The sequence below is a fragment of the Nomascus leucogenys genome, chromosome 14, assembly GCF_006542625.1.
Source record: "Nomascus leucogenys isolate Asia chromosome 14, Asia_NLE_v1, whole genome shotgun sequence".
NCBI lineage: Eukaryota > Metazoa > Chordata > Mammalia > Primates > Hylobatidae > Nomascus > Nomascus leucogenys.
Window position 1 is genome coordinate 8,719,015 of NC_044394.1, and position 13,674 is coordinate 8,732,688.

General features: G+C 40.7%; 1 protein-coding gene across 3 annotated transcripts in view; it reads left to right on the forward strand.

Moving 5' to 3' along the window:
- Positions 1-13,674, forward strand: part of GDPD1 (glycerophosphodiester phosphodiesterase domain containing 1) — a 54,457-nt gene that overhangs the window by 16,734 nt on the left and 24,049 nt on the right. For all 3 annotated transcript variants that reach the window (XM_030827526.1, XM_030827528.1, XM_030827527.1), the window contains exons 3-4: positions 8,679-8,814; positions 12,526-12,571. In XM_030827526.1, coding sequence (XP_030683386.1) covers positions 8,679-8,814; positions 12,526-12,571 — 182 coding nt within the window. The remainder of the gene's footprint in view (positions 1-8,678; positions 8,815-12,525; positions 12,572-13,674) is intronic.

Below are 13,674 nucleotides of genomic sequence, written 5' to 3' on the forward strand. Positions count from 1 at the left end.
ACCGCAAGTGGTCTGCTCACTTTGGCCTCCCAAAGTGCTGGGATTACAGGCGTGAGCCACCGCACCCAACCTTTCATAAACTATTGTTAATATTTGTTAGATATATTTATTTGTAAGGCTGTTTATCAACTGACCTAGAAATTTATATAAAACCCCTCTTTTTTTGAGTTTTTCGTTGTTAGTGGTGGTGGTTTAACACTATGTGTGTTACACATTAGTGCCCTTGCTATGAATACATACTTTTAATTGTACTTGAAAAAATTACAACTATTCTACTGTTAACTGCTAGGAAACTTAGAAGGTTTTTTTTGTTTTGTTTTTTTCATACTTGTTTCATTGAATAACAAGAAAACACTGTTTAAACATACTATTTTGGCCAGTCGTGGTGGCTCACACCTGTAATCCCAGCACTTTGGGAGGCCAAGGCTGGTAGGTCACTGGAGCTCACAAGTTCAAGACCAGCCTGGGCAGCAGGGTGAAACCCCGTCTCTAGAAAATGCACAAAAAAAATTAATCGGGCGTGGTGGTGCAGCCTGTAGTCACAGCTACTCTGGAGGCTGAGGTGGGAGGATGGCTTGAGCCTGGAAGGTAAAGGTTGCAGTGAGCCGAGATGGCACCACTGCACTCCAGCCCGAGTGACGGAGCCAGACCTTGTCTCAAAATAAATAAATAAATAAAAACAAATAAACATACTATTTTAAAGGTACTGTATATTAAAATACTAAAGAGTTGTAATATATAATCAGGAAAAGATACATACTATGCTTAAGTATGGTATATTCTTGATAGGATGAGTAGTTGAGGGAGAGATAGTAAAAATAAAATGACCAGCTAAAACTTAGATCTTATTTATGTACATATTTAAATACACATTTCACAAAGCATATAAATTTCAAAATGGAGGTGAAGATGAGGAGATATTAATGACAATGTAAATAGTTGGTGTCGGAAACCGATTAAAATTAACCAGAAAATCAAAAGGTATTAAGACTAGAAGGGCTATCATTTGAAGACAAGAAGGAGCTATTTTGAAAATGTAGGGTCAGCTGGGTGCAGTGGCTCACACCTGTAATCCCAGCACTTTGTGGGGCCAAGGCAGGAAGATCACTTGAGATGAGGAGTTCGAGACCAGCTTGGCGAACATGGCGAAACCCCATCTCTACTAAAAATTTAAAAATTAGCTGGGCGCAGCGTGGACAACAGAGCGAGACTCCATCTTAAAAAAAAAAAAATGGCTGAGCATGGTGGCTCACGCCTGTAATCCCAGCACTTTGGGAGGCTGAGGAGGGTGGATCACCTGAGGTCGGGAGTTTGACACCAGACTGACCAACATGGAGAAACCCCATCTCTACTAAAAATACAAAATTAGCTGGGCATGGTAGCGCATGCCTGTAATCTCAGCTACTCGGGAGGCTGAGGCAGGAGAATCGCTTGAAGCCAGGAGGCAGAGGTTGCAGTGAGCCGAGATTGTGCCATTGCACTCCAGCCTGGGCAACAAGAGCGAAACTCCATCTCAAAAAAAAAAAGAAGTAATTAAAACTGACAAAGAGAAATAATTATGTCTCACAATGTATGAAATGTCCTTTAATGTGGTTTATAAGATGCTTTCACAAACACCATCTCCCTTAGGTTGTGAATATGGCTCTTCTATTATTTCTTTTTTTTTTTTCAAGATGGAGTCTCACTCTGTTGCCCAGGCTGGAGTGCAGTGGCAAGATCTCGGCTCACTGCAACCTCTGCCTCCCAGGTTCAAGCGATTCTTCTGCCTCAGCCTTCCGAGTAGCTGGGACTACAGGCGCGTGCCACCACGCCCGGCTAATTTTTTATACTTATAGTAGCGACAGGGTTTCACCGTGTCAGCCAGGATGGCCTCGATCTCCTGACCTCGTGATCCGCCTGCCTTGGCCTCCCAAAGTGCTAGGATTACAGGTGTGAGCCACCACGCCCAGCCTTCTATTATTTCGTTAGGAGCAGGAATCTTTTCTTATTGATTTCAAAATTCTTAATGCCTAACTCAGGCTCTTACATAAATAGACACTCACTAGTTGCTTACTGAACGAAATATGGAATGAGACATTCAGGAATAAAGCAGAATATTAGCAAAAGACATGAAAGAGACAGAGCCTCCTTCATAGTAAAGCATAGAAGCAAAAACTAAGGAATTGTACTATACACATACACAGACACAGAGCCACTAAACCCTTGAGTATGTAAGATGTGGTTCTCAAGGGCTAATAAAACTAGGTTATTAAACCAGGCTGCCTTAGGAAATACCCGTAGGACAATGTGATTCCTATGGTATTAGCCGGAATGGTAAGGAGAAAGAAGCAAATTGTATTAGCAATAGCTAGAAGTGTAAGTTGGCAGACAGTCAAAGTAATTAATCAGTGACCTGGTTCTCATGATAAATATTTTAGAATACCTAATTAATATGACTATCTATGAAATGGGAATAGTGATACAACCTCAGTGTTGTGAAGAGTAAATGAGATTCAAATAAATTCTTTAACATGGTGCCTATTTTAAGTTGTTATGCCTTGTTTCTGTGGAGTTTCTTTCACATTTTCTTTTAGAGCTAGAGTTTTTATTTCTTTTTCTGGAAATTTTGAAACCTTGCCATCTCCAACTTCTTTTTTGTATTTTTGTTTGTATTTGTCAACAGCTTGTCAGAAATTCAGCTATAAAATATCTGATATTTCAATGGAAGTAGGTGCATGTTTTTATTCATGGAAATTTTTGAAGGCAAAAGTGATAAAAAAATTTTTATTTTCTCACTGTGTTCTAGCTATTTACATATCAAATTTGGGATAATTTACTAGAATAATTTACAAGTTGTCCTAGGTACACTTATTCACTTATTATTGTTCTAATTTTTTTATCTATTAGTTTGTCAATAACAATAAACATACACAGAAAATATTTTTCAAATAATTCCTAAACATTTCTAAAAATAGCCAGCATTTCGGCTAGAGACAAACTTCAAACTTAGAAAGATTTCTGAGGTAATATGTATAGTTTTTTTTTTAATTGCCAGCATAGGGCACACTGTTTTTTTTTTTTAACCTCCCCCTCTCCAGCTCAAGCGATCCTCACACCTCAGCCTCCCTAGTAGCTGGGACTACAGGTGCATGCCTCCATGCCCGGCTAATTTTTCATATTTTTTTGTAGAGATGGGGTTTTGTAGAATGATTTACCCACCTCGGCCTCCCAAAATGCTGAGATTACAGGCCTGAGCAACTGCACCTTTAATTTTACACTTTGGCTGGGTGCAGTGCCTCATGCCTGTAATCCCAGCACTTTGGGAGGCCGAGGCGGGCGGTTCATGAGGTCAGGAGTTCGAGAGCACCCTGTCCAATGTGGTGAAACCCTATCTCTACTAAAAAATACAAAAATTAGTTGGCATGGTGATGCGCGCTTGTAGTCCCAGCTGTTCTGGAGGCTGAGGCAGGAGTATTGCTTGAACCTGGGGAGCGGAAGTTGCAGTGAGCCGAGATCATGCCACTGCACTCCAGCCTGGGTGACAGAGTGAGACTCTGTCTCAAAAAAAAAAATTTAAAAAAGTTTAAAAATGTTAAATAGAAAAAAACTTACATAATAAGGATATAAAGAAAGAAAATATATTTGTACAGCTGTAAAATGTTTGTGTTTTAAGGTGTTATTACGAGTCAAAAAGTTTTTTAAAATTTAAAAGTTTATAAAGAAGTTATAGTAAGCTAAATAGGTATTTTTAAAATTTTATTATATTTTTAAGAGAGAGGGTCTCACTTTGTCTCTTAGGCTAGAGTACAGTGGCATGATCATAGATGAACTCGTGGGCTCAAGCGATCCTCCTGCCTTAGCATCCCAAGTCACTAGAACTACAGGGATGTGCCACTATACACCCCCCTAATTTTTAAATTTTTTTTGTAAAGATGAGATCTCTCCATGTTGCCCAGGCTTGTCTCCAACTCCTGACCTCAAGCAATCCTCCTGGCTCGGCCTCCCAAAGTGTTGGGATTACAGGCATGAGCCACTGTGCCAGGTCTATTTTTAAAATAAATTTCATGTTGCCTAAGTATACAGTGTTTATAAGGTCTATGGTACTGTATAGTAATGTCCTACGCCTTCCATTCACTCACCACTCACTCAGTGACACCAAAAGCAACTTCCAGTCCTGCAAGCTCCATTCATGATAAGTGCCCTAATGCAGGTGTACCATTTTTATCTTTTATATCATATTTTAACTGTACCTTTTCTGTGTTTAGACAGATTCACAAGTACTTAACACTGTGTTACATTTGCCTGTAGTATTCAGTACAGTAATGTGCTGTACAGATTTGTAACCATGGAACAATAGGCTATACTCTATAACGTAGATGTATAAATACCATCTAGATTTGTGTAAGTGCACTCTGTGATGTCAGCACAATGACAAAATTGACCATACATTTCTCAGAACATACGCCCATTGTTAAATGGTGCATGACTTTATAATATTTTTATATTATGTGTTGTAAGTATAAACAGGAATATACATTTACCCCACATAGGTGATTCACAGATAAAATAAGAATCATGTGAGCTAGTGTATTTATTTATTTATTTGTTTATTTATTTATTTATTTATTTTTGAGACAGAGTTTCGCTCTTGTCGCCCAAGCTGGAGTGCAATGGTGTGATCTTGGCTCACTGCAATCTCTGCCTCCCGGGTTCAAGCAATTCTCCTGCCTCAGCCTCCCGAGTAGCTGAGATTACAGGCATGCGCCACTATACCTGGCTAATTATTTGTATTTTTAGTAGAAACGGGGTTTCATCATGTTAGCCAGGGTGGTCTCGAACTCCTGACCTCAGGTGATCTGCCGCCTTGGCCTCCCAAATTGCGGGGATTACAGGCATGAGCCATCGTGCGCAGCCTCTGAGCATCCTTTTAAATACACTAGCTCAGCTGGGTGCCGTGGCTCATGCCTGTAATCCTAGCAATTTGGGAGGCCGAGGCGGGTGGATCACCTGAGTTCAGGAGTTCCAGACCACTCTGGCCACATGGCGAAACCTCATCTCTACTAAAAATGCAAAAATTAGCTGGGCATGGTGGCAGGTGCCTGTAATCCCAGCTACGTGGGAGGCTGAGACAGGAGAATTGCTTGAACCTGGGAGGCAGAGGTTGCAGTGGGCCGAGATTGTGCCACTCCTCTCTAGCCTGGGCAACAAGAGCAAAACTCCATCTGAAAAAATAAAAATAAAAGGATGCTCAGTGTTTATTAGATTAAATTCCTGCTGTAATTTATTATGTTGAGGTTGAATAAATTGATGTCAAGAATATTGTCTTGTAGATAAGAGATAATATATTCTGGGTTTTTTTGTTTGTTTGTTTGTTTTTGAGACAGAGTCTTGCTCTGTCACCCAGGCTGGAGTGCAGTGGCATAATCTTGGCTCACTGCAACCTCCACTTCCTGGGTTCATGAGATTCTTCTGCCTCAGCCTCCCGAGTAGCTGGGATTACAGGTGTGTGCCACCACATCCAGCTAATTTTTGTATTTTTAGTAGAGACAGGGTTTTCCCATGTTGGCTAGTGACCTCAGGTGATTCGCCTGCCTTGACCTCCCAAAGTGCTGGAATTACAGGTGTGAGCCACCATTCCTGGTTAAGAGATATATTCTTAATGGCAGTATATTTGTTTTTCCATTATAAAAGTTTATATTCTAAAAATTCAAACAACTCAAATAATCTATGTGAAGTAAAAAATTGGCCTGCTCGCTTTCCTACTCCCATTCCTACTCATCTCACTTATAAGAGGTAACCCCTGTTATGATTTGGCCTTATATCTTTCTGTTATTTTAAAAATTTACACACAAACTTTTTTTACATAAACTTTATTTTACGTCAATAGAATCGTATGATTAATGCAGAAGTTTTTGCTCCTTAGTTCAGCTAAAACCAGGTTCTTGTCACACGACCAGGAAAGATTAGGCACACAGACACATTCAAAGGTGACGAGAGCAGGAATTTATTAAAAGAAAGCTCTCAGCAAAAAAAGAAGTCCTGCTAACAGGCTCCCACCTCATAGACTGATCACCAGGCCACCACACATGAGCTGAAGAGGCCAGGCCCCTCACCCCTGCACAAGGGACGAATTCCCATGGCTCCACCCACTCCTTGCAGTGCACATGTGGGCATTATTCAGAAAGAATCCGTCGAGAGGCTGGGCATGGTGGTTCACACCTGTGATCCCAGCACTTTGGGAAGCGGATCACCTGAGGTCAGGAGTTTGAGACCAGCTTGGGCAACATGGTGAAACCCCATCTCTACTCAAAATACAAACATTAGCCAGGCGTGGTGGCAGGTACCTGTAATCTCAACTACTCAGGAAGCTGAGGTGTGGGAATTGCCTGAACCTGGAAGGCAGAGGTTGCATTGACCCAAGATCACGCCACTGCACTTCAGCCTGGGTGACAGAGTGAGACTCTGTCTGAAAGAAAAAAAAAAAAATTAGTCAAGAAAAGGTGGGCAGGCCGGGCACAGTGGCTCACGCCTGTAATCCCAGCATTTTGGGAGGCCAAAGAGGGTGGATCACCTGAGGTCAGGAGTTTGAGACCAGCCTGGCCAACATAGTAAAACCCTGTCTCTACCAAAAATACAAAAATTAGGTGGACATGGTGGGGCACCTGTAATCCCAGCTACTTGAGAGGTTGAGGCAGGAGAATCGCTTGAACCCGGGAGGTGGAGGTTGCAGTGAGCCGAGACTGTGCCATTACATTCCAGCCTGGGCAACAAGAACGAAACTCAGTCAACCCCCACCAAAAAAAAAAAAAAAAAATAGTGAGCGAACAGGGGCAGTTCTCCCTCTGGGTTGCAGTTTTATCCTGGACCAACAGTTCAGTCTTTCAGCCATCAGGCTGTTTTAGGCTTGAAGGTGGGGTTCCACCAGGGATCCTTGGCTGTCTCCTGTCTCCATCATCATGTCTATTTTAAAATTCAGATATACCCCAACAATGCTATTCCATGTGAATTCTATATTCTTTGAATGACTACATATTACATACTATGGATTTGGATCATGATTGATAAACACTTAGGTGCCAACTGAGTTGGAATTAATTAAAATGTAAAATATTAATAGATGTTGATACTGAAAACATGGCTCCATTCCCCTCATTTAGAAATATATTAAGTACCTACAATGTGCCCAACACCATAAACATTAGAAAATATGGAACAGACATAGGCCCTTCTGTTAGTGGTGGTGAATCCATAGAGGTCTGCAGCAACCTCAATTCTTGCCTCCTCAGAAGAAAAAAATTGACCGAGGGCTTAAGGCAGAAGGAGAGACCAAGGCAAGTTTTACAGCAAGGTGAAAAGTTATTAAAAAGCTTTAGAGCAGGAATGAAAAGAAGTACATTTGGAAGAGGGCCAAGTAGTGACTTGAGAGACCAAGTGCCCAGTTTGACCTCTGACTTAGGGTTTTATATGTTGGGATACTTCTGGGGTCTTGCATCCCTTCTCCCTTGATTCTTCCCTTGGGATGGGCTGTCTGCATGCACAGTAGCCTGCTGCTGCTTGGGAGAGGCCACATGTGCAGTGTGTTTACTGGAGTTGTACGCATGCTCTCTTGAGGCATTCTTCCCTTACCAGTCGAATGCTCCTAGAAGAGCATTTTGTATTTTAGTAGAGACAGGGTTTCACCATGTTGGCCAGGATAGTTTCAATCTCCTGACCTTGTTGTGATCCACCCGCCTTGGCCTCCCAAAGTGCTGGGATTAGAGGCCTGAGCTACTGCACCTGGCCAATTTTTTTGTATTTTTAGTAGAGATGGGGTTTCACCTTGTTGGCCAGGCTAGTCTCAAACTCCTGACCTCAGGTGGTCTGCCTGCTTTTGCCTCCCAAAGTGCTGGGATTACAGGTGTGAGCCACTGTGCCTGGTCAATTTGGATGCTTTTGTTAATTTTTTCTTGCCTAATTGCTAGAGCTTTCAATACTATGTTAAATCAAAGTAATAAAAGTGGCCAGGTGCAGTGGCTCATGCTTTTAAACCTAGCACTTTGGGAGGCTGAGGCAGGAGGATCACATGAGCCCAGGAGTTCAAGACCAGCCTGAACAACATAACAAGACCCTATCTCTACTAAAAATAAAAAAATTAGCCGGGCACAGTGGCATCCATTTGTAGTTCCAGCTACTCAGTAGGCTGAAGCAGGAGGATCACTTGAGCCCAGGAGTTTGAGGATGCAATGAGCCGTAATCATGCCATTGCACTCCAGCCTGGGCAACAGAGCAAGACTCTGTCTCAAACAAATAAAATAAATAAAAATAAAAGCAAGTATCCTTGTCTTGTTATTTAATCTTTTCATTTTATAGAAGTGAAAATATAGTCCCTGAGAGAAGAATTTACTTGCCCAAAGTTATGCAAATTCACAGCAAAGCAGGAATTAATATCAAATCTCTTAACTTCAGATTCAGTATTCTGTCTATTATATTCAGTTGAAGAATTAAGGATAACTGGTTATGGAAAGGAGGCAACATGATTCTTTTATTCTCAGTTCACTTAGAATATTTTCATATTAATAAGTCATACTAAGTGATGGTATTAAGGAGATATTTTAGTATTATGGTATTTTGGATTTGTAACTCTGAATTGTTAGATGTGATTCATGTAACCTAAATGTATACTTAAGTGTCAGTATGTCATTCTTCTTTTATTTCTTCAGTGCGGTTAAAATCGGAACTGATATGCTAGAATTGGACTGCCATATCACAAAAGATGAACAAGTTGTAGTGTCACATGATGAGAATCTAAAAAGAGCAACTGGGGTCAATGTAAACATCTCTGATCTCAAATACTGTGTAAGTAAAAATGCATAATAAACTAATATCTAATAGATGTCACAGCCTGTAAGATTTTTTAAAAAATAGTGAATATCAGATATTGCTTCAGTAAAAAATTTCTAATATTATTTAAATACTGATTAAATACTAAACGTCAAAGGAAATTTTAAAAAACTATTTTGAGGCCAAGTGTACTGGCTCATGCCTATAACTGCAGCACTTTGGGAGGCTGAGGTGGGAGGATTGTTTGAGGCCAGGAGTTTGAGATCAGACTAGGCAACATAGCAAGACTCCATCTTTATTAAAATATAGGAAAATTGGCTGGGCACGGTGGCTCATGCCTGTAATCCCAGCACTTTGGGAGGCCGAGGCGGGTGGATCACCCGAGGTCAGAAGTTTGAGATCAGCCTGGCCAACGTGGTGAAACCCTGTCTCTACTAAAAATACAAAAATTAGCCAGGCGTGGTGGTGCACACCTGTAATCCCAGCTACTCAGGAGGCTGAGGCAGGAGAATCGCTTGAACCCAGTAGGCGAAGGTTGCAGTGAGCTGAGATGGTGCCACTGTACTCCAGGGTGACAGGGCAAGACTCCACCTCAAAAAAAAAAAAAAAGGGAAAATTATTTAGGTATGGTGGCATACACCTATGGTCCCAGCTACTCAGGAGGCCGAGATGGGAAGATCACTTGATCATGGGAAGTTGAGGCTGCAGTGGGCCAAGACTGCACCACTGCACTCCAGCCTGGGTGAAAGAGTGAGACCCTGTCTCAAAAACAAAATGAGGCAGGGTGCAGTGGTTCACGCCTGTAATCCCAGCACTGTGGGAGGCTAAGGCGGGAGGATCACCTGAGGTCAGGAGTTCGAGACCAGCCTGGCCAACATGGTGAAACCCCATCTCTACTAAAAAATACAAAAATTAGCCGGGCATGGTGGTGCCCCTATAATCCCAGCTACTTGGGAGGCTGAGGCAGGAGAATCACTTGAATCTGGGAGGCGGAGGTTGCAGTGACAAAGATTGCGCCACTGCACTGCAGCCTGGGCAAGAGTGAGACTCTGACTCAAAAAAGAAAAAAAGATCATTATAATGTACATATTCATTATAGTAAATACTCATGAATGGAAAGAAAAATCATGCATAATGTTACTACCAAAAAAACACTTATGTTAACAGGATTCTACCTTATGTGGAAGGATTCTACCTTTTATGTTTTTTAGATTTGTATTCTCATTGTGCATCATGTATATTGAATTTTAGACACTTTAACATTATAACATGATAATGGCCAGCCTCAGTGGCTCACACCTGTAATCTCAGTACTTTGGGAGGCTGAGGCAGGCAGATCACCAGAGGTCAGGAGTTCGAGACTAGCCTGGCCAACATGGCAAAACTCCATCTCTACTAAAAATACAAAAATTAGCCGGGCAAACAGATCACCTGAGGTCAGGAGTTCGGGACTGCCCTGGCCAACATGGTGAAACCCCATCTCTACTAAAAATACAAAAATTAGCTGGGCGTGTTGGCGTGCGCCTGTAATCCCAGCTATTTGGGAAGCTGAGGCAGGAGAATCGCTTGAACCCAGGAGGCACAGGTTGCAGTGACCCGAGATCGTGCCATTGCACTCCAGGCTGGTTGAAAAGAGCGAGACTCTGTCTCAAAAAAAAAAAAAAAAAAAGAAAAGAAAAGAAACATTATAATAAAAAGAGAAAAAAAGAACAAGGAAACATAAATGATAAACATTTTTCCACGCTTTCCATCGCCCAGGCTAGAGTGCAGTGGCGCTATCTCGGCTCACTGCAACCTCTGCCTCCCAGGTTCAAGCTATTCTCCTGCTTCAGCCTCCTGAGTAGCTGGGATTACAGGCATGCGCCACCACGCCTGACTAATTTTTGTGTTTTTAGTAGAGACAGGGTTTCACCATGTTGGCCAGGCTGGTCTTGAACTCCTGACCTCAGGTGATCCTCCTGCCTTGGCCTCCCAAAGTGCTGGGATTACAGGTGTGAGCCACCATGCTCAGCCTTTTCCATGCTTTAAAGAAAATAGACTTTATTTTTTAGAGAAGCTTTGGGTTTACAGCAAAATTGAGTGGAAAATACAGAGTTCCCACATACCAGCACAGTTACCACACAGACACAGGGTCCCCCACTTTTAACATCTGCACCAGATTGGTACATGTATTGACACAATATTATTGCCCATAGTCCATAGTTTACATTAGGGTTCACTCTTGCACATTCTGTGGTTTTGGACAAATTTATAATGACATTTATCCACAATTACACTATTACACAAAACGGTTCCACTGCTCTAAAAATTCTGTGTTCTGCCTATTCAGTCTCCCCTTCCCTCATCCCCTGCCAACCATGCCTGTTGTTTCCCCTTCCCTCATCCCCTGCCAACCACTGATCTTTTTGCTGTTTCCATAGTTTTGTCTTTTCCAGAATGTCATATAGTTGCAATCAGACTGTATTTGGCCTTTCAGATTCCATACTTATCTTTCATAAACATTTCAAATGACTATAGTTATTCTATTGTGTGGATATATAGTTATTTTTAACCATTCTTCGATTGTTGGATATTGGATTAGCTCTAAGTTTTCACCATTATAGATAACACTGCACTGAATTTTTTTTTTTTGAGACAGTTTCGCTCTCGTCACCCAGGCTGGAGTGCAATGGCACAATCTCGGCTCACTGCAACCTATGCCTCCCGGGTTCAAGCAATTCTCCTGCCTCAGCCCCCCCAAGTAGCTGGGATTACAGGCATGCGCCACCACACCTGGCTAATTTTTTGTATTTAGTAGAGACAGGGCTTCACCATGTTAGTCAGGCTGGTCTCGAACTCCTGGCCGCAGGTGATATGCCTGCCTCAGCCTCCCAAAGTGCTGGGATACAGGGGCGAGCCACTGCGCCTGGCCTGCACTGAACAGCTTTATGCATAAAGATAAAGCTTTCTCTATCTTTAGCTTTTTATATAGTTATTTATAAAGATATATAAATATTTGTATTTATAAAAGTTATTTATATAACGTTTTCTCTATTTTAAGATTATTTCTATAAATATACTCCCAGAAGGGAAATTATTGGGTAAAAGAACATTTGCCAGCTGGGTGCGGTGGCTCATGCCTGTAAGTCCCAGTGCCTTTGGAGGCTGAAGCCTCCCAAAAGAAGGCCTCCCAAAAGGATGAATCCTTCTGAGGATCCACTGAGCTCAGACGATCAAGGCTACAGTGAGGTGTAATTGTGCTATTGCACTCCGGCCCAGGCAATAGAGTGATACCCTGTCTCAAAAATAAAATAATAAAATAAAATAAAATAAAAATAATATTTACTAGTATTGAGCATTATAATTATACCAAAATTTGCTAATTAAATTTTAATTAACATTTCATTTATTATTAATTAGTTCAAAGATCTATTAATGGTTAGTTATTTTTCTTTTGTTTTCATTGAATTTTGTATTCCTGACATTTTTCTACTGAAATCTTTGTATATTATTGTGAAAAGGTCTATATTAAATAGTACAGATATATTTTTTGTAGATGGCATAAGTAAGTAATATGGTTAATTTGCTGTTGGGGATGTTCTGCTAAAGGGTGCCTATGTAAACATGTTTTGTAGTGTTTTACTCTTCTGTATGTTGAAGAAGCATATCTTTGTGTCTTAATATAACACATTAAAATCTTATTATTTTTTGAGAGTTAACTTTTTTTTCAATCATATCTTTTTAAAGGAGCTCCCCCCTTACCTTGGCAAACTGGATGTCTCATTTCAAAGAGGTAATATTTTTTGTTTGTGGCTTAAACACTTGTGTTGAGAAGCGTATGTGTGTTTTCTTGTCATAGTAAGTTCTTACTAAAAGTAACTGACCTCTAAGCATGTTCTCTCAGGCCTACAAATCTGAAGCCTTGAAAATTATCTGACGTGAAATTATCAGGTCCAAAGAGTTAACTGATTCATTCTGCTTAAATTCACATACAGTTAACTTAAACCTGAACACTGATTGCAAGAAACATTTCACTTCTAAAGCTTCAAATTCTAGAATATTGCCGCAACTTATATTAGTCATCCATCAAAAAATATAATAAAAAATAAATGAAAAGGGCTGGGCACGGTGGCTCACGACTGTAATCCCAGCACTTTGGGAGGCTGAGACGGGCAGCTCACTTTAGGTCAGGAGTTCGAGACCAGCCTAGCCAACATGGCAAAACCCCGTCTCTACTAAAAATACAAAAAGTATTAGCTAGGCATGGTAATGCACACCTGTAATCCCAGCTCCATGGGAGGCTGAGGCAGGAGAATAGCTTGAACCTGGGATGCGGAGGTTGCAGTGAGGCAAGATTGTGCCATTGCACTCCAGCCTGGGCAACAAGAGCGAAACTCTGTCTCAAAAAAAAAATAATAATGAAAATAAAATAAAATAAAATAAATAAATAAATAAATAAATAAATAAATAAATAAATGAAAAGAAATGGAAAGGACCCCTTTCAAATCCTTTCTGGTTCCATAATATTAATTCTTTTAGCTGCTCCATATTTTAAATGATCAAACAGACTTCTGTCATTCAAATAAAACATTTCCTAGTCATCTTCAGTTAGTTGTTTTCTTCTGAGGGAACATTTCTCACAAAGAAACATGTCCCTTGACCCAACTTGTTAGTTACTGCAGATGTTAGAATGGAAAATATACCACCTTAAGGTATGTGCTGAACAGATATAGGCTCCCTCATTGTCACAAGTCAGCCTCACATTTTTGAATGATTCAAATCTATAACTCAATAAAACCATAAGATGTTACATATCATGAATCTTGGTATGATTTGCATATAGTTGAAACCTTGGTTAAATGTCAGCTCCATTTATACTAATTTTTTAAAAGAACT